Raw genomic sequence first — 19,693 nt, 5'->3', positions numbered from 1 at the left:
ACAGAACTGCATTGCTTTCAGGTGTCACACAATGGACACTGTTAAAAGAAGCCATTAAGTAATGAGGCATATGGGGGCAATTGGACCACTCCCAGCTAATTGAGGCACAGGTCAAAGGCTGCACTCCTGGTACGTCTAACTCTGTGCTAAAACTGACTGGTATCCACTAACGATAAGTCACGGTCCAATGTTCACCAGATATTAGTTCCTTCCTTGACTTACCACAGCACTAGCATGATGCTGATGATGCTGTACACCCCTTCAGCCACCCCTAAGATGTGGCTGATTGGGAATCTAGCTGTGAGTAGTGTATACCGTCGGTCATGTGATCTCAATAACCATATTTGCATGACAGAAGCAAGTGATCTTTAACCTTGCCATGTAAATGTCTGCAAACTGCTGAGGGGAAAAGCAGATTGTTGGTGCGTTTATAAATAGTGTGAGTGATTTACTTCCTTGGTCACTGAATGGTGGGAGATACTATTAAGTAAATATGTTTGAGTGCCACAGTTCCCTCGGTTAGTCCGAGTTGCTAGAGGAATGGTACATCCTACAACCTTCTTTCCATCACATGATGCACCAGGAATCTCACCAACCCTTTAATGCAGGGGTGTCAAACTCAAATACACCATGGGCCAAAATTAAAAAATCGGGACAAGTCGAGGGCCGGACTGGTTCAATGTTTTTTTGCAAAACTTATTGAAATGAACTTATTGAACCTGGAACTAATAAAGCTTAGGTTATTGCCTATAAAAACAACATTAAATATTAAATAAATAAAAAAATTAGTTGCATTTATTTCTTATTGCTTTATCTGGAGCTTTTCCAGAGTAATTTCTAATGAAAACATTTTTCCACAGGCCAACACTTTGTGATTCACACTATACCTGAATAAACTCGGCATCAGCCATATCATACGCCATAGGCGCTTCAATTGCTGGGGCCAGCTTTAATAGTAATTAGATATTATTAGGGCAGCACAGTGGCCTAGTGGTTAGCACAACCGCCTCACGGCGCTGAGGTCCCAGGTTCGATCCCGGCTCTGGGTCACTGTCCGTGTGGAGTTTACACGTTCTCCCCGTGTCTGCGTGGGTTTCGCCCCCACAACCCAAAAATGTGCAGAGTAGGTGGATTGGCCACGCTAAATTGCCCCTTCATTGGAAAAAATAATTGGCTAATCTAAATTTTTTTTAAAAGTAATTAGATATTATCTCGCGGGCCAAAGATAATTCCACCGCGGGCCGGATTTGGCCCGCGGGCCTTGAGTTTGACATATATGCTTTAAAGTCTACCAGTGGTACCTGTTGGAAAGTTTTACTTTTGGTTTACTTTTACTCTGTTTGGCCGTGTTGCGAACGCACCTTCCTCAACCATCAGGTTCTGGGACAGGACATGAACCTGGAGCTTCCAGCTCAGAGGCAGGAATACTACCCACAGGATATTTTTTAAAAAGTAAACATGCAAATGTGAACTACATTTTCTTGTGTTGTGGGAGGTGTTTTTGACTAAAATGACTGCATGTGTGTCACCAGTACCACACCAGTGAAGAGTCAGTGGTTTTATTTACTGGCTAACACGGGTGGCATGGTAGCACAGTGGTTTGCTCAGTTGCTTCACAGCCCGCAAGGCTGCGTACTTAGCCCCCTACTCTACTCCCTGTACACACACGACTGCAAGGCAAAATTTGGTTCCAACTCCATTTACAGGTTTGCTGACGATACGACCAGAGTGGGCCGGATCTCAAATATCGACACGTCAGAATACAGGAGGGAGATGGAGAACCTACTGGAGTGGTGCAGCGACAACAATCTCTCCTCAATGCCAGCAAAACTAAAGAGCTGGTCATTGACTTCAGGAAGCAAAGTACTGTACACACCCCGTCAGCATCAACGGGGCCGAGGTGGAGATGGTTAGCAGTTTCAAATTCCTAGGCGTGCACATCTCCAAAAATCTGTCCTGGTCCACCAACGTCGACACTACCACCAAGAAAGCACAACAGCGCCTATACTTCCTCAGGAAACTAAGGAAATTCAGCATGTCCACATTAACCCTCACCAACTTTTACAGACACACCATAAAAAGCATCCTATCTCGCTGCATCGCAACCTGGTATGGCAACTGCTCGGCCCAGGACCGCAAGAAACTTCAGAGAGTTGTGAACACCGCCCAGTCCATCACACGAACCTGCCTCCTATCCACTGACTCCATTTACAACTTCCGCTGCCTGGGGAAAGTGGACAGCATAATCAAAGACCCTTCCCACCCGTTTACTCACTCTCCCAACTTCTTCCATCGGGCAGGAGATACAGAAGTCTGAGAACACGCACGAACAGACTCAAAAACAGCTTCTTCCCCGCTGTTACCAGACTCCTAAATGACCCTCTTATGGACTGACGTCATTAACACTACACCCTGGGCGCGATTCTCCGCTCCCGGGAAAAATCGTGAAGGCCGTCGTGAACTCGGCCGAGTTTCACGATGGCCTCGGAGCCCGCTCCTCTCACCGAATTCACCCCCACCCGGGAGGCTAGGAGCGGCACTCCGCGCCGAGAATGACGCGTCGGTGGCTCCTATGTGACGTCAGCCGCGCATGCGCAGGTTGGCCGGCTCCAACCCGCGCATGCGCGGCTGACGTCACGACGGCTGATAGCTCAAACCCGCGCATGCGCGGTGGCCGTCTTTCCCCTCAGCCGCCCCGCAAGACGTGGCGGCTTGATCTTGCGGGGCGGCGGAGGGGAAATAGTGCGTCCGATTGAAACCCCGGCCCGACGATCGGTGGGCACCGATCGCGGGCCTGTCCCCTCCCGAGGACAGTCGTGGTGCTCATTTCCCACCAGGCCTCCTACAAACCCCAAAATGGGAATCTCACGGCGATTTCACGACGGCAGCGACCAGGTGTGGTTGCCGCCGTCGTGAAACGGTCGCGAACGGCAGGCCGCTCGGCCCATCCGGGTCAGAGAATCGCAGGAAGCGGCGATTCTTCCGAGCGGGGGGTGGGAGAATCGCGGGGGGCGCCAGGGGGTCGTGAAATTAGTCGGGGTGCCCTCCCGCGATTCTCCCACCCGGCATGGGGAGCGGAGAATCGCGCCCCCTGTATGCTTCATCCGATGCCGGTGCTTATGTAGTTACATTGTATACCTTGTGTTGCCTTATTATGTATTTTCTTTTATTCCCTTTTCTTCCCATGTACTTAATGATCTGCTGAGCTGCTCACAGAAAAATACTTTTCACTGTACCTCGGTACACGTGACAATAAACAAATCCAATCCAGGGTCCCAGGTTCAAATCCCGGCTTGGGTCACTATCTGTGCGGAGTCTGCACATTCTCCTGTGCTTGCGTAGATTTCCTCCGAATGCTCCGGTTTCCTCCCACAAGTCCCGAAAGACATGCCATTAGGTAATTTGGACATCCTCAATTCTCCCTCCGTGTACCCGAACAGGCGCAAGAATGTGGCGCCTACCCCAATGTCTGCGTGGTTCCCCCCCCCCCAACTCAAAGATGTGCAGATTAGGTGGATTGGCCACGCTAAATTGCCTTTAATTGGAAAAAAAAAATTGGGTACTCTAAATTTTAATAAAAAGAATGCAGCGCGACTAGGGACTTTTCACGGTAACATCATTGCATTAGAATTAGAATTAGAATTAGAACAGTACAGCACAGAACAGGCCCTTCGGCCCTCAATGTTGTGCCGAGCAATGATCACCCTACTCAAGCCCACGTATCCACCCTATACCAGTAACCCAACAACCCCCATTAACATTATTTTTTTAGGACACTAAGGGCAATTTAGCCTGGCCAATCCACCTAACCCGCACATCTTTGGACTGTGGGAGGAAACCGGAGCACCCGGAGGAAACTCACACACACACGGGGAGGACGTGCAGACTCCGCACAGACAGTGACCCAGCCGGGAATCGAACCTGGGACCCTGGAGCTGTGAAGCATTGATGCTAACCACCATGCTACCGTGCTGCCTCAGTTCCCCTCAGCATTTGGTTACATTGTTAATGTAAGCCTACTTATGACAATAAAGATTATATTATGTTATCTAAACCAGATCAATGAGTGATCACTAATCTTTAAATGATGACACCGGAGGGATAATTTATCTTCAGGTTTAGTATTAATCTTCTGCGAGACTGAAACAAGGTCCATCATGGCTGGAGAAGGAGTATGCGGTGTCTACAGGCACCGCTGAGGCCATCTGTGCCCGGTGGGCATCGTGGGGACTGGGGTATCTTATCGATCCTCTTAATCACGTTTTGGTTTAATTTTTTAAAGTTTTATTTGTGATTCGTTTTTGCTTAAGGCAGTATCCCTTTAAGAGGCTGCCCCTTTAATTTGTCCCTCAGTTTATTTGATTTCATTTAATTGGCTATCTGATTTATCCAAAATAGGAAACAAGTTAATGAAATTAAATTTAAATAATCTTTATTGCCATAAGTAGGCTCACATTGACACAGCGCTGAGTTCCACGGACACTGAATCTCCCTCGTTTACTCTGTTGGCTGCGAGCTGATTATCTGTTCAGCTCCCATCATCCTGTCATTCAGACACTTCCCGATCATTTATATCAGAGTTTTTATTGCACTAAATCATTGAATTAATTGAATTAGATCGATCAACATTAATTTAAGAGGGAGAGTGGGCTGATCATTATATCCGTTTACTCCTTTCATTTTATGCCCATGTTAGTTAGTTTGTGAAGGGGGCAGTATAACCATATATGGTAATGGCTGAAAACAGCTCCCAAAGTTTTAACCCCCTGAGTACCGAACATAGTGCCTGATTGGTGAATTTAGCACTTATAAATAGTGAAAATCCTGCATTTATATAGTGCTGTTCACATCTTCAGAGGGTTACATTGAGTTTACAGTCAATGACGCACATCAAAAGGTTGTAGTCACTGCTATAATGTAGGAAACGGAGAAGCCAACTTGGGCATGGCAAGATCCCAGGGACAGCAACATGATAATAGTCTGGCCCTTTAGTTTGGTAATATTGGTTTGGGGTAAGTATTGGCCAGGACACTGGGGAAAATTCCACCGGAACCACGCCATGGACGGATTTAGATCTTCCTGTGAGACCAGACGAGGCCTCAGTTTTACATCTCCTCTCTGACAGTGAAGCACTCCCTCAGTAGTGTACTCAAGTGCCAACCTAGAGTTTTGTGCCCAAGTCTCTGCAGTGGAGCCGGAACCCGCAACCTTCTGCCTCAGAAGTGAATGTGCTACCTCTCCACTGAGCCACGCTGACAGAAGAAATGCTTCCGCTTGTGAGGAGGGAGATGGGCAAGTGGCTTTTATCACTTGCTTCATTTTTCACCCTTGGTTGCCAAAGCTACAGGTGTTCCCTGGGCTGGTGGGGTGGGGTTACCAGAAGTTAAAGAGACTGCTGCATCCAACTGGAGAGGGCTTAAGAGGCTGAATGGCTTCCACCTTTTCCTAAGTCCCTATAAGACTCTGCAAGGCTTGCAAACACATTCATTCATAGACAAAGGAACTTCAGACAGGGACAACACTGACAATCTCTGAGCAGCACACACGATGTTCAGCACTTACCATTTCATCTGCCTTGGGTGGAACAACATCTGGCAAAGGGGAGAGGGGAAAGCGAATGACCTCATAGTGCCACTTGAAGGTGAAGTAGATGGAATACTGGCCTACAATCCGGATAGTGATGTATTCATTTATCTGGAGACATGGAATACAAGTCATGCATCACAGCAGTAACAGGTTAGCTAGGATAGCAGGACAGATTGCATAAACTTGGGCTGCAGATCTTGTTCTGATAATTGAGAGGGGATCGAATTGAAGATTGTAAATGATTTAATGGGATTTAATAGGACGGCATTTTGAGGCTTCACAGTGGCAAGCACTGCTGCCTGGCACCCCCAGGGTCCTGTGTTGAATTCCAGCCTCAGGTGAGTGTCTGCGTGGCGTTTATACTTTCCCCCTGTATCTGCGTGGGTTTCCTCCAGGTGCTCTGGTTTCCTCCCACAGTCTAAAGATCCGCAGATTAGGTGGATTGGCCACATTAAATTGTCCCTTAGTGAGCAAATGGTTAGGTGGGTTTACTGGGTTACGGGGATAGGGTGGAGGCATGGGCTTAGACTTCAATACAGCCTTTCCATTTATCCAAGTCATGTTTATAGATAGTAAAGTTGAGGCCCCAGCACTGATCCCTCCGTCAATCCACGAGTTACAGTTTGCCAACTTGCATGTTTCCCAGATAGCAATTAACCATTCAATTTAAAACCTAAATCAAGTAGAACATTTATTCAACAGGTCTCCTACCCTTGCCAAACCAGCTTAATTGACATCAGGGGGCAGGGGATGTCAGACATCGGGGGTGGAGGTGGAAACAGTGTGAATATTGGTGTTGGAGGTTTCAGTCATCGGGGAGTGGTGATGGGAGGAGTATGGATTTTGGGGTGGGGGTGTTGGACATCGGGAAGGTGGGGATGTGTGAGGGCGGGGTGTGAATGTTGGGGATGAGGATGTTGGACATCGGGGGGGGGGTTGGGAATGGGAGGGGTGTGAAAATTGGGGTGGGGGTGTCATTGGGGACGGGGATGTGAGGGCTGCGAATATTAAGGTGGGATGTTCGGACATCGGTGGGTGGGGGTGGGATGGGGATGCACGGTGATATTCTTGTTGGTCAGGACTAAAGGCATGTTTGTCATGGGCCCGGCCTTCCTCATCTTCTTTAACTTGCCGAGATTCCCGAGAACCAGGAAACCCAGGCTCAACCAGTTAAAGATCAAATTATTGTTAAAATTGAGACATGCAGCCTCTTTTGAAACATTTCAGTGGCCAACGGGCCTCCTGAGAGGGGGTTGATCTCCTTCAAACAACTTTTGTTAGAGGTGGATGAATTTGAGAATCTTAAATGTTTTACCTTCCTACCCACCCGTACTTGTGGTACCAAATGACCTGCAAATTAAAATAAATTCCCTCTGGAGCAGGAATTAGAACAAGAGAACTGAAAACTAGGTCATTTTAGAGAGAATATCAGAGTGAACATCTGCAGGTAACAGATTACTGCTAGTTAAAGTTATACAAGTTTATCTTTATTACTACCAGTTACATATAGACTATCAGTGAGTTGCAAAATCACTTTAAACATCCATGTTCATACATTGCCCTGCCCTCAGTTTTCCCTCTTCACTCCCCACTCCATTCCCTTCCTCCACTAACATACATTTCCCCTTACCTTCTGTTCCTCCTCTTGCCTCCCTTCATTTCATCTCCTCCCCTTACCTCTGTTTTCCCGCTCTCCCAGCCTTGGTCTCCCCTCGTCCTCTGCCCTCGGTCTCCCCTCATGTTTTGCTTTCCTGTGGCCTCCTTGTTCCAGGAACCTCACTCAGACCAAGTGTGAATGTGAAACCATCAGTATAGATTCTCCACTACAGGGGGGGGGGGGGGGGGGGGGGGGGGGCAATCTTTACATGGCAAATGCAATCATGCAAGGATCAAGGCATCACCTGGGCAGAGGTCATGTACTCAAAACATCACATGATCAAATCTCCAGCAATGCTTCCTCGTGCAGTTGGCAACTTTAGTTGAATGAAGTTTGCTTGGAGTGACAAGTGGTCATCCCTTTCCAATCTCTAGCCAGGATTCACAACTATTCATAGCCCTTATTGAGAGTGTGTAGACACAAACCTTGACCCAAATCGGTTCAGCAAGCTTTCCCCGTCTTGGCCACTGCCATTTCTTCATTGTAGTTTCCTTCTCATCTATCATTACGCCGCCCTCCTCATGGAACTGCAGGACTATTCCATCTCTAATAACAGAGCATTCAATTAAAGACAATTACCCTTTAAACTCAGAATCATTGGTGGGGATTTTAATGGAATCCACAAAAGTACGAAACACGGTGTGACAGAATGAGACGGGTTAGGTTGAGATGCACAGATAAAGTAAGAGGCGTGTATGTGGCATGCCAGCCCTCATGCCAGCTTGTGGGGATGGGGGTTCATATTCGGCATACATTTGCATGGTCATTAAAGTAATTTTAAATAAATTACATCCTACTTTAATTAATGTAAGAATTCCAGATATATGTTGTATTATATGTACCTGGTGCAGCAATGGTTAAAAGCCTGAGTTAGTTGTGTATGTATGTATCTGCTGCAGTAATGTTTTTTAAAATCCTGGTTTAAAAGACAGACAGACAGTGTGGCTGCTGAAGGTAATTAAGGTGTCATAAAAGTAAGATCGTAAATTCATTTCAAACGTGTATATTGTTTACCAAAATAGGCTTAATGGATTTTTATTTATAGAAAGAAGGTTTCCTGGGAAGTAGCTAATTAGAGACATTGGGCATGAATCTCTGGCCTCGTTGTGCTTTTGTTCGAGTGCAACGAGGCCGGTGAATAGCGGGAGAGGCTGAAAAGGAGAACCGTGCCAGGAGTCAAACAGTTTGTGATGCAGCCAGTCTGCTCCTGTAGTTGAAATCGGGATCCCGTCATAGCGTGGCAAGAAGCCCCACTTAAGCCCCACTTCCATACAATTAATGGGAGCCATCCCATATCCAACGGCCTCCTGTGATTCAGCGGCCTCCCCATCAAGTAGTCACGCTGGTGCCGATTAGTACTTCTTTTTAAAAACATGAAACTTGCAGAAGGGCTTCTGCTGGGACCCCAGGGAGTAGCCATCTTTGCTCACAGGCAAAGAGCCTGCGGGCACTGATCTTGCTGTCCCAGTGCTCAGCAGGGGCTCGGGGACACCGCCGGCTGGGGTGGGCCACGATGGGAGGGTGGAGAGGGAGGCTGCTGGGAAGGCAGCCGCGCGCGGCACTACCATGCCAACCCCTGGAACATGTGTACCCATTCCGGGGGCAACCCATTTCCCTATCCGTCTGCCCCACCGACCGCCGAGACCTCCGGTCATGCAGCTGAAGGCTATTGCTGAACTCACAATCGTAGTTAAGTGAGCACTTCACACAACGCTAGTGGATTCCCGTGGATGGGCGAACCATGTAACATGTGGGAGTCATTACCTAGCATCCCAATCAGATCGCAATGCCTGGACACTGTACCTGAACACTGCGGGAGGCAACACAACACACGCAGCAGCCAACATTCGAAAACCCAGGAGATGGGTCACAGCTCTGGGGACATGTCCATGCCCGGAGGGTGGGTTAGCGCTATGGGGAGGGGACCATCCCCTGGTCTAGGTGATGTTATATGTGGGTGCCTGAGGTACAGGGTCTGGGGTCCGTTAGGGGAGGCCCGCTCCTTGGGCAGAACCTGCTGGTTGTGGGGGGGGAGGGATCAATGGGGCAAACGAAGGGGGTGGCCCAAGTGCCGGATCCCGCCCCACACCGAGGAAGTGGCTGCCCATCAGGCAGAGACACAGGGGGGGAAGCCCACAAAGACCCAGAGTCTACAGGCGTCGCTGGTCATGGAACAAATGAAAAACAGCGCGTGCCACGGGACGTTCCTTCACAACAACCTGGCATAGCAGCAGGGTGATGTGCTGGAGGTGGGGGATGAGGAACATGTGGCCATCTCTGAGGAAGAGGAGGAGGACTCAGGACACGGTTGATGAGGAGGGTGAGACCAGCAGGGACTGGAGTACAATCCTGGGGATGATCCGGAGGACCAGCCAGAGGATGCAGGACAGGCGGCAGCAGCAAGGGTCCAGCAAGCCCGAAGGGCCAGGGAGGCCATCATACTCGCCCACTTCACTTAGGACGTGGCCTGGTCCGCCATCACTACCCCCCCCCCCCCCCCCCCCCCCCCCCCCCAGTGTGTTACATCATTCCAGGGTGCTGGGACCGTGTCGGCACCGTCAGTAGATCCCTGTCAAGGGCAGGAGGATGATGAGAATCCGCAGAGAGCTGTGGGCTGGCGCTCCTCAATCTATGCCAAAGTCTGACCCCTGCCTCTCTGCTGAATGCTCATTCACACCCATCACCTGCACGCGGTGCGCCCGGGGCGCATTCCGGAGGAAATAGGCCAAGGGTTTCGCAGTCGGCCCGCACTGAGGAAGAAAGTGATAGAGGCATCATACTGATTGTGGTGAAGGGTTTTTAATGTTTCACAGGTGTCCAACAATGCTCACTCTCCCGATGGTGCTGCTCCACGCTCTCCACCACCCCCTCACCCCCTATCATCCCTTCCCCCTCCACCCCCCCGTCCACGCTCTCCACCACCCCCTCACACCCTATCATCCCTTCCCCCTCCACACCCCTGTCCACGCTCTCCACCACCCCCTCACCCCCTATCATCCCTTCCCCCACCACCCCCCTGCCCTCTCCCCACTCTTTCAGTGCCTCAGTGATCCTCGATGTGCTTTACCTTCCATCCTCCATGGCTATGTCTAGGTGTCTCTCCAGGATGCACATCAGAGGTGGAGGCTGCCAGCTGCTTACCGTATCCCCTGGCTTTCGATGCCCCTGGTGGGAGTCCTCAGGGTCTCTGAGGCCGGAGAACCCAACGCACTTGTCGGCATCACATGCATAACTGTGCCACCCTGTCCCATGTGATGCCTGCATCTGGGCTCATCAGCGGGGGGAGCTGGTGGCCAACACCCCACTCCATGGGACGGAACGGGGTTGGCACCCATAGGACTCTGAGGTCACCTCAGGGTGGATAGGCAACTAGTTCAAGCCCCTGCTGCCCCTGCGTCATCTGGCTCTGCCAACCCTGGCGGCTCCCCGATGTCTGCACCATCATGTCGACAACCTCGGCAATGCTCCTCAATGACTGGGCCATGCTCTGCAGTGCGGCGGCAATGCCTACTTGCGACTGGGACACGCTCCGCAGTGCCTCAGCCATGTCCATCTGAGAGTGGGACATGACCCGCAGAAATTCATCAAGGTCGGCCTGGTACTGGATCACAGCCCCCAGCAAGTCAGACATTCTGCCGATGTTCTCAGTTGTGGCCGTCACTGATTGTGCCATGCCTTGGACACCTTCACTAATGCTGCTGATGTATTGCACCAGGCTCTCCACTGTGGTCGCCTCCCAAGCAGTGTTGGTCTCGGTGCCACGTATTGCCGGCGACATCACCTGCGCCTTAGCCTCTGTGACTCTCTTCCAATCAGCTATGGCCCTGCTGGAGTATTGGTGACATCTCCCTCCGAATGTCCCGGCTGCTCTCTGGAGTAGCTTGGCCCATAGACAAAGCATCTGGCTGGGACCCAGCTGGGTCCTGGGATCCAGCAGGCCTGCAAATGCTGTCTCACCTCAGCGTTACCGCCTCCAGCTGATGTACATCAGCAACGGGCTGGTGCTCACTAGATTGTGTCCCAAGCCTGACCATTAATGTTTCCCACCAAGGTCTCTGTCTCTACATTGGTGGAGGGTGGGAATGACAGCTGTTCCAGATTGTGGCAGCCTTGGAGCTCTCCTCCGAGGAAGTCTCATGGGAAGCAGGGGAGGGGGCCACCCCGGATGGGCCGGCGCCATCGGCTGGAGAACCTGCGGGAGAATAAACACCCGAGGTCAGTGGGAGGGATGGGTCAGTCAACTCACCCATGCTGCCCGGTGTAGGCCGCTGACCTTCTGGCGGTCCTGGAGGCCAGTCCTCCTGGTCAGCTGACGGCCGCCGTCACTTCATCCCAGGCTGCACTGGGTGCCCTGTGGCCCATCCTCCGAGACCCTCGGTGGAGCAGAACATCCCTCCTGGCCTCGGCCGCATCTAGGAGCCTCCCCAGGTCTGCATCTCCAAACGTTCAGGTTGTTTGTCTCAGTGCCATGGCTGCGAGCTGAGTGGGGTTGGCTCTGCAAGAGTTGTTTAAGTGCTTCTCAACCTTGTTATAGGGGTTTCTGACGAATTCTGGCGGTCCCGGCGAATCAGCTGGCGGGCCTTCATTTGCGATGTGAAGCCTATGGAGCCTCGTTAACTGGAGCAATTAACATTCAATGGCATTCCCTGCCTCCCCGGGACAAGTGCCAGGAAGCTCACGGCAGTTGCCGCTCGCTACCACACTTAGAAATCGTTGCGGAGAATCGCGCCCATTGTGTTTAGCCGTAGTAAGCTGGCCATAACCGTTAGTGGACTAGAGATGATAGAGTTGATGGATGGAGCCAGCGATTGAAGAACCATGTGTGGCATTTTCAGTTTGAGTTTTTGGCTGGAAGGCAAGCTGACAAGCAGTTTGTGAAGAATAATGCCAGAGATTCTGCATTGTTCTGACATGTGTCAGGTCTCTCTCCTCAGGTAATCTCAAAAGATCTCTATCCAATGTTTAGTATTAATCCTGTGTTTGCTTCCTCTAGTTAAAAGTGGATTTTGATCTGAAATCTGTTTTGCTTGATTGGAGATAACAAGAAAGCAGTTAGGAGTTCAAGTGTTTCATTTTATTGTTAGGCATTGCTTAACTGGTTTACATCCTGTATTAATAATAACATTTGTTTTAATATGACATATCTCTATTTGTGCATGGAATCACTCTTGGAGTGAAGTATCCTTTTCTTACAAGTTAAATAAATTATTGGACTTTCTGTCCGTATTCTAGCAGCTGTTGGGGTCTGGTCTGGGATCGTAATACTATCTTTGAGAGAAAGTCAGTGGCACACAAGACTCTCACGGCCCCGGTTCACATTGATTTAAAGGTGGTATGTACCAGTCGGCTTTGTGCAGTTGTCACTGAAGTAAGCAGTTTTCTTGGTTGAACTCTGTGGCACAGAGAGGGGAGCAGGAACATGCCAGCTTGTATAGAGTCTTGGGACTCGCAAGAGTAAGTCATGGATAAGGCAGGAGTGGGATCAAGCTTGAAAGGTTGGAGATTGGGTGCATGAAAGAGTAGGCAGAGAGTGTGATCGGGAGCATGGAAGAGAGAAATGAAAATGGCCTGGTGTCCTGGGTGTGATGGGGAGGTGATATTTCCACTGATAATAATCTCGGAAAATGTCCTTTCCAATGCAGAGAAGGGAGGACCAGCTGAGCCTGCAAGTTCAGCCATGTCCCACAGAGCAACACGTCACTGGACACTGACATGAACATTCAATAAAGAGTGAACAAAAAAACACAACATTGTTTCTTCCACAATAAACAAATGTCATTAACTCCCTTGTGATCAATGTGTGCCAGTACATTTAGCTCTTTGACTAAGCTAGTCTTACAAATAATGATGATGAACACATGTATAAAATGATACCAATGTTTGTGAAATATTCGCAAGTGAATTTAAATTTAAAAAACACCCTTTGTGCTCTCAATATGTCTAAGGTAACGGCTAAGGACCAGAGCAGGAAGGTTGTGTCCATGATGCATAGCTTCAAAATAAGGGGGAGCAGATTTAGGGCTGATTTGAGGAGAAACTTCTTCACCCAAAGGATTGTGAATCTTTGGAATTCTTTGCCCAGTGAAGCAGTTGGGGCCACCTCGTTGAATGTTTTTAAGGCAAAGGTGGATAGATTTTTGAACAGCAAAGGAATTAAGGGTTATGGTGAGTGGGCGGGTAACTGGAGCTGAGTCCACAAAAAGGTCAGCCAGGATCTTACTGAATGGCGGAGCAGGCTCGAGGAGCCAGATGGCCCACTCCTGTTCTTATGTTAACTCTGACGAGGTATGTGGGAACATTAATACAAAGGTGGAAAGCTTGAAGACATTAGAGCTGTGTTCTGTTCATAGGAAAAAGTGAAACTAAGACTGGATTGCATGATAAACTTCCCTTCCGAGGGGAAGGTATACTTCCCAGGGGCTTTTCACAGTAACTCCATTGAAGCCTACTTGTGACAATAAGTGTTTATTATTATTATTATTCTAATGATGTCATGCTGCTATCCCTTAAAGGAATATTACAGGAAGGTTATCCCTGGTGTCCTGGGGAAACATAGTAGCCAATTTCTACACAGCTAAGTTCCACAGACAGCAATTTGATAAGTGGCCGGGTGATCTGTTTTTGGGGATGTGGACTAAGAGATGAATGTTGGCCAAACCCTCTTGCTGCCCTCGCTTTTCTTCAATAGAGGCTGCGGGATCATTTATAGCCACTTCAACAGTGGGATAGGTCCAATATCTCATGTAGAAAGAATTACATTTCTACAGCGCCTTTCCAACAAAGGATCATTCCAAAGCACTTTATAGTTAATGAAGTAGATTTGAAATGTAGTCACTGCTGTCATGTAGGAAATTCAGCGACAAATTTGGGCACAGCAAGACCCCCACATCAGCGATGTGATGAGGACAATTTAATTTGTTTCTGTGATATAAATATTGGTCAGGTCCCCAGGACGAACACCCTTGCTGTTCTTCTGAATAATGGCCATGCAGTCGTTTACATCCACCAGAGCAAGTAGATGCGGCCTCTCTTAAACTTCTTGGACGGGAATCTCCGTCCCGCCGTGCCAGTTTTCTGGTGCACGTGCCTCCGCCAGCGGTGGGATTCTCCTTCTCGCCGGCCAGCCAATGGGATTTCCCATTGTGGGAAGCCCCACACCGTTGGGAAATCCCCGGGTGTAGATTCGCTGCTGATGCAACGGGGAATCCCCCAGCGAAGAATCCAGCCCCTTGCCCGAAAAGTGGTGCAGCACTCCCTCAGTGCTCCATTGGAATATCAGCCTGGATTTTGTGTGGAAACCTTCTCATTCAGCAACAAGCATTATGCCATAGAGCCAAGCAATCACTTTGGAAATATACTGGGGTTTGGGGGCTGCAGGTGGGGGGCACGGTGGAGGGGTGTCACTTCCTGTGGTCTCCTGGCAACAGCGAATGCTTTCAAAAGAAACATTGTAAAAAGTTTTCCCAGTGCTTAACTGTGTTACTGGGAGTGAGACCCTGCTCAAACGAAACAGTATCCACCTGAGCAACAGAAGTGTAGGCAATCAACAACAGTAATCTACGATAGGCTGATCGAATCAAATGGCATGTCGTTCGTAATAGGTGGAGTACAGATCATACTCAACCAGCTCACCCTCACAAAACCCAAAACAAAATGTCCACTGTTTGATGTGATTCTGTGACTGGCAGCACTTGTTCAACAATACTGAGTGCGATAACAGCTGGACTACCAGCCAATATAAGATGGTTAGTTGAGCTCGTACTTGGCTCATTTACATTCGTACACAGGGACACAGACTCTGCAGCCAAAAGGAATATGTCCAAGCCTTGTACCTCTATTGAATTACCTCAGGGAGTTTGGGGAGCCTATAGATCCCAGTTGCTTTCTCCATGGCAACACCACAGCCAATCAGAGTCCACCTGCCAACCAATCAGCACCCATTTTTCCTGTGGTACAAATTATTGTGATAATTTAAATTTGTCACTCATAAGTTTGTCCGGATGTGTGCAAGGTGAAAAGATTCGGCAACATGGTTCCATTTTTAGCAATATTCAAATTCCTGTTTATATCGCACCTTTTAAAGTATTAGGATGAGCAAAACTATAATTTCAAAATTATAATTTCATAAACATGAGGGGCCAAACTTGACACCACTCAGTGTGTTTAGAGAATTAAAGTTACTTAACTAAGTTCAAGTTTAGCAATACTCTCACATTTTTTTTACTACTTGACTTACCCGCCCGTTAAGAAAACACTTCCATGACCAAATGGTGTGAAACTGGCCAGTAAAACAGGCTGTAGTGCTGAATCATTGAAGATATTGGTGTAAAACGCTCCTTGACAGGAAAGTCCAGAGTGACTGCGACAGACGGCAATATTACCTGAAGGGTAACTGAACCTAAAGTTAAGGAGTAACTCAGAGGGAAAGGTTTCATTGATAAGGTTATCACTCTCACACAGGAATAGTTCAAAATGTCGCACAATATCGTTGGTTAGTTGTCAACCTCTCCGCACCTTCACTGCCACTGCATCTTCATTCCTCCATACACAAACCGTCTCCCCATCTCCCTAACTTTAACTTCACCATCAACCTGAGGGGCTGGTTTAGCTCACTTGGCTAAATCGCTGGCTTTTAAAGCAGACCAAGCAGGCTAGCAGCACGGTTCAATTCCCGTACCAGCCACCCTGGACAGGCGCCGGAATGTGGCGACTAGGGGCTTTTCACAGTAACTTCATTGAAGCCTACTCGTGACAATAAGCGATTTTCATTTCATTTTTCAGTTCATTTCATTTCAACCTCACAACGACTACTTGTGTATATATATATATATATATATATTTAAGGCATTTAACAAGAAAGGATTCATGTCGCATTACATTCATCCCCCACCATCTGGCCTGGGCTTGCAAAATCCTACCAACTGTCCTGGCTTGAGACAATTCACACCTCTTTAACCTGGGGTTACCCCCTATCTCTGCATCTGTAAAGATTCAATTACCTGCAAATGCTCGCATTCTAAGCATTGTCTGGCATCTTTGACTTTGTCTATATATATATGTTTCTGGAACATACCTCTCCATTCACCTGAGGAAGGAGCAGTGCTCCGAAAGCTAGTGTTTGAAACAAACCTGTTGGACTTTAACCTGGTGTTGTAAGACTTCTTACTGTACCTTAATATTAAGCTTGACAGTATAGACAGGAGCTGAACCCAGGCTCATGGTGGCCAATTCATTGTGCAGCATAGTCACTCCCTTCATTATATATGAACATCTCCTTTTCAAATATGGCACACCGCCCAGTATTACTGAATCTTATGTACATACACTGGGATTGATGTTTCAAGGATACTAAATGATGCCGGATCCATCAGTCAATGCATAATACATTTTACTCAATGCCGGGTTCTCCACCTTTAGGTTTGGGATATGAGGCTTCCCGTCTTTTAGAGTTGGCACCTCGGGTACTAGGATGAACTTCCTGAACTTTGATGTAGGTTCTGCTTTGGCTTCTTCATAATGCAGGAGAATAACCGGCTTGTCAAATCCAAATTTCATCATATTCATTTTTTCAAAGTTTCTGAATGGAGAGTAAAAGGGAAAATTGGTTGTTATTGTGGGGGTGGGAAGAGTTTGAATGCTTGGTGTGCTGGAATAGGTTCCCTACAGCTGTTGCAGAAATCCAGATCCTGTGGTGACCTTTGACCCAGATGCAGTATAGAAAGAAACATTTGTTGTTTCTTTAAAAGGTTTGTGGAATCTGTATTTAATCTGTACTGAACAATATTTGAAATAACTTTTATGAGTTTGCATCAATTATAAAGGGATCAATTGTAATTGGATAATAAGAAATACTGGCCCATGTAACCTGGTGACCCTTGATCTGGAAGTGTGCTAGTCGGTATTAGGGGTATTACGGTACCCAGGTTGATGCTGTAAGACTACTGGTGTGGGAGGTACCTGAGACAGCAATATCATTGGAGAAGCCTGCCTGCTGGTTCCGTCCAGTAAGGCGGAGTACGGAGTATAAGAGTCTGTGTCTCCCTAGCAACTAGATTCTGTACCTGTGCTGCTGGGGGAAACATCTAGTCCAGGGGTGGGCAAACTACGGCCCGCGGGCCGCATGCGGCCCGCCTAAGGTCTTTATGCGGCCCACCAAGTCATTAAAAAAAAAAAAAAAATTAAAAAAATTTTTTTTTAACTTATTTTTTTAAGGTTAATGGGGGGGGGCTGTTGGGTTACTTACTGGTATAGGGTGGATATGTTGACTTGAGTAGGGTTATCATTGCTCGGCCCAACATCGAGGGCCGAAGGGCCTGTTCTGTGCTGTACTGTTCTATGTTCTATATGAGGCGCCCAGAATCATAACCGGGTGAAGTAATTATTTTACTTAATATACTATGCGGCCCTTTAAAATTGTGAATTTCTGAATGTGGCCCTTGCACGGAAAAGTTTGCCCACCCCTGATCTAGTCCAATAAAGTCTTCAATTGTTGTCCAATCTCGCTTCTGGAGTCATTGATCGAGCATCAATTTATTGGACTAGTTTTTAGAGAATGGAGCTCTGAACCAAGCTGGAGTGTCTGCAACTCAGCCCCCACGTGGCAAATGCAGCGGCGACCTTCAAACATTGGCTGGCGTGCTTCAACGGGTACCTCAGGACGGCCACAACTACACCCATGAAGGACCAGAAGATGCAAGTTCTTCACTCGAGGGTGAGCCCAGAGATCTACACCCTCATCGAGGATGCGGACGATTTCAAGGCCGCGATGGCCCTGTTGAAAGGACACTACATTCGCCCAGTAAACCAGGTCTACGCCCGGCATCTGCTAGCGACGAGGCGACAAATCCCCGGTGAATCGCTGGAGGAATTCTACCGTGCGCTCCTGGTGTTAGGTAGGAATTGTGACTGCCCACAAGTTTCAGCCAGCGACCACACAGAACTTTTAATCCGGGATGCATTAGTTGCAGGTATGCTGTCCTCCCAAATCCGCCAGCGATTGCTGGAGAAAGAGACACTAGGCCTCAAGGAGGCACGGGCCCTTGCTAGCCCCCTGGATGTGGCCTCCCGAAACGCCCGCGCGGACGTCCCCGACCGCACGGCAGCCCCTTGGGCAGCATGGAACCCCCCCGCGGCCGACTCCGATGCATCCCCATCCCCCCACAAGCTTGTGCTGTGCAACTACCAGGCAACCCCTGGGGGCCCCGCTGCTATTTTTGCAGGCAGGCCAAGCACCCCCGCCCGGCAGCGCTGCCCAGCACGCTCCTCCACCTGCAAAGGGTGCGGCAAAAAGGGCCATTTCATGGCGGTATGCCAGGCCCGGGCGCTCGCCGCAGTCTCCGGGACCACCACTCCAACCCTCTCCACGAGCCACGTGCGGCCTGCGGGCGCCGCCATCTTCCTTTTCCCGAGCCACGTGCGGCCTGCGGGCGCCGCCATCTTGTTCCCCAGGGACCACATGCGACGGATGGACAAGCCATCTTGCACACCCCCGGCCATGTGCGACCAGTGGGCGCTGCCATCTTGGCTGGAGTCTCAGGACCCCGATTCGGATGACCACACATCGCCCAAAGAAAACCTCCAGCTTTTGCCACGATTTGCCTCAGTGACTCTGGACCAGTCTCGACCCCAAACGCTCTCGACCGCGCTCATCAATGGGCATAAATCTTCCTGCCTGATCGACTCCAGGAGCACAGAGAGCTTCATACACCCCAACACGGTAAGGCGCTGTTCTCTTCCCATCCACCTAGTTAATCAACGAATCTCCCTGGCCTCCGGGTCTCACTCTGTAGAGATCACAGGGTTCTGCATAGCGAACCTCACAGTCCAGGGAAGGGGATTTAAAAACTTCCACCTCTACATCCTCCCTCACCTCTGCGCTGCCATGCTCCTAGGATTAGATTACCAATATAACTTCCAAAGTTTAACTTTTAAATTCAGCGGCCCTCACTGTCTGCAGCCTCGCGACCCTCAAGGTCGAGCCGCCTTCCCTTTTTGCGAACCTCACCCCGGATTGCAAACCTGTCGCCGCTAGGAGCAGACGGTACAATGCCCAGGAGCGGACCTTCATTAGGTCGGAAGTCCAGCGGTTACTGAATGAAGGGATCATTGAGGCCAGCAACAGTCCCTGGAGAGCTCAAGTCGTGGTTGTAAAGACCGGGAGAAGCACAGGATGGTCATCAATTACAGTCAGACCATCAACAGGTATACGCAGCTCGACGCTGCATATTTGATCTGGTCAATCAGATTGCACAATACAAGGTCTTTTCCACGGTGGACCTAAAGTCCGCCTACCATCAGCTCCCCATCCGCCCTAGTGACCGCAAATACACTTCATTCGAAGCAGATGGGCGGCTCTACCACTTCCTAGTTGATCGGTACGGTTTGCGGGCCACGTTTCCGTACCTCGATAACATCACCATCTGCGGCCACGACCAGCAGAACCACGACACC

The 19,693-nt window shown here is 49.1% G+C and overlaps 1 protein-coding gene across 6 annotated transcripts in view; it reads right to left on the bottom strand.

The window, feature by feature from the left end:
* Positions 1-19,693, bottom strand: part of LOC119973234 (uncharacterized protein C3orf20-like) — a 260,613-nt gene that overhangs the window by 116,652 nt on the left and 124,268 nt on the right. For all 6 annotated transcript variants that reach the window (XM_038810916.1, XM_038810917.1, XM_038810919.1 and 3 more), the window contains 4 exons: positions 16,593-16,820; positions 15,480-15,635; positions 7,669-7,789; positions 5,563-5,694 (listed from right to left, as the gene is read on the bottom strand). In XM_038810916.1, the coding sequence (XP_038666844.1) occupies positions 5,563-5,694; positions 7,669-7,789; positions 15,480-15,635; positions 16,593-16,820 (637 nt within the window). The remainder of the gene's footprint in view (positions 1-5,562; positions 5,695-7,668; positions 7,790-15,479; positions 15,636-16,592; positions 16,821-19,693) is intronic.

This window comes from Scyliorhinus canicula, chromosome 11, assembly GCF_902713615.1.
Source record: "Scyliorhinus canicula chromosome 11, sScyCan1.1, whole genome shotgun sequence".
Taxonomy (NCBI): Eukaryota; Metazoa; Chordata; class Chondrichthyes; order Carcharhiniformes; family Scyliorhinidae; genus Scyliorhinus; species Scyliorhinus canicula.
Note: the sequence above shows the minus strand (reverse complement) of the source record. Positions and strands in the feature narration are given on the sequence as shown.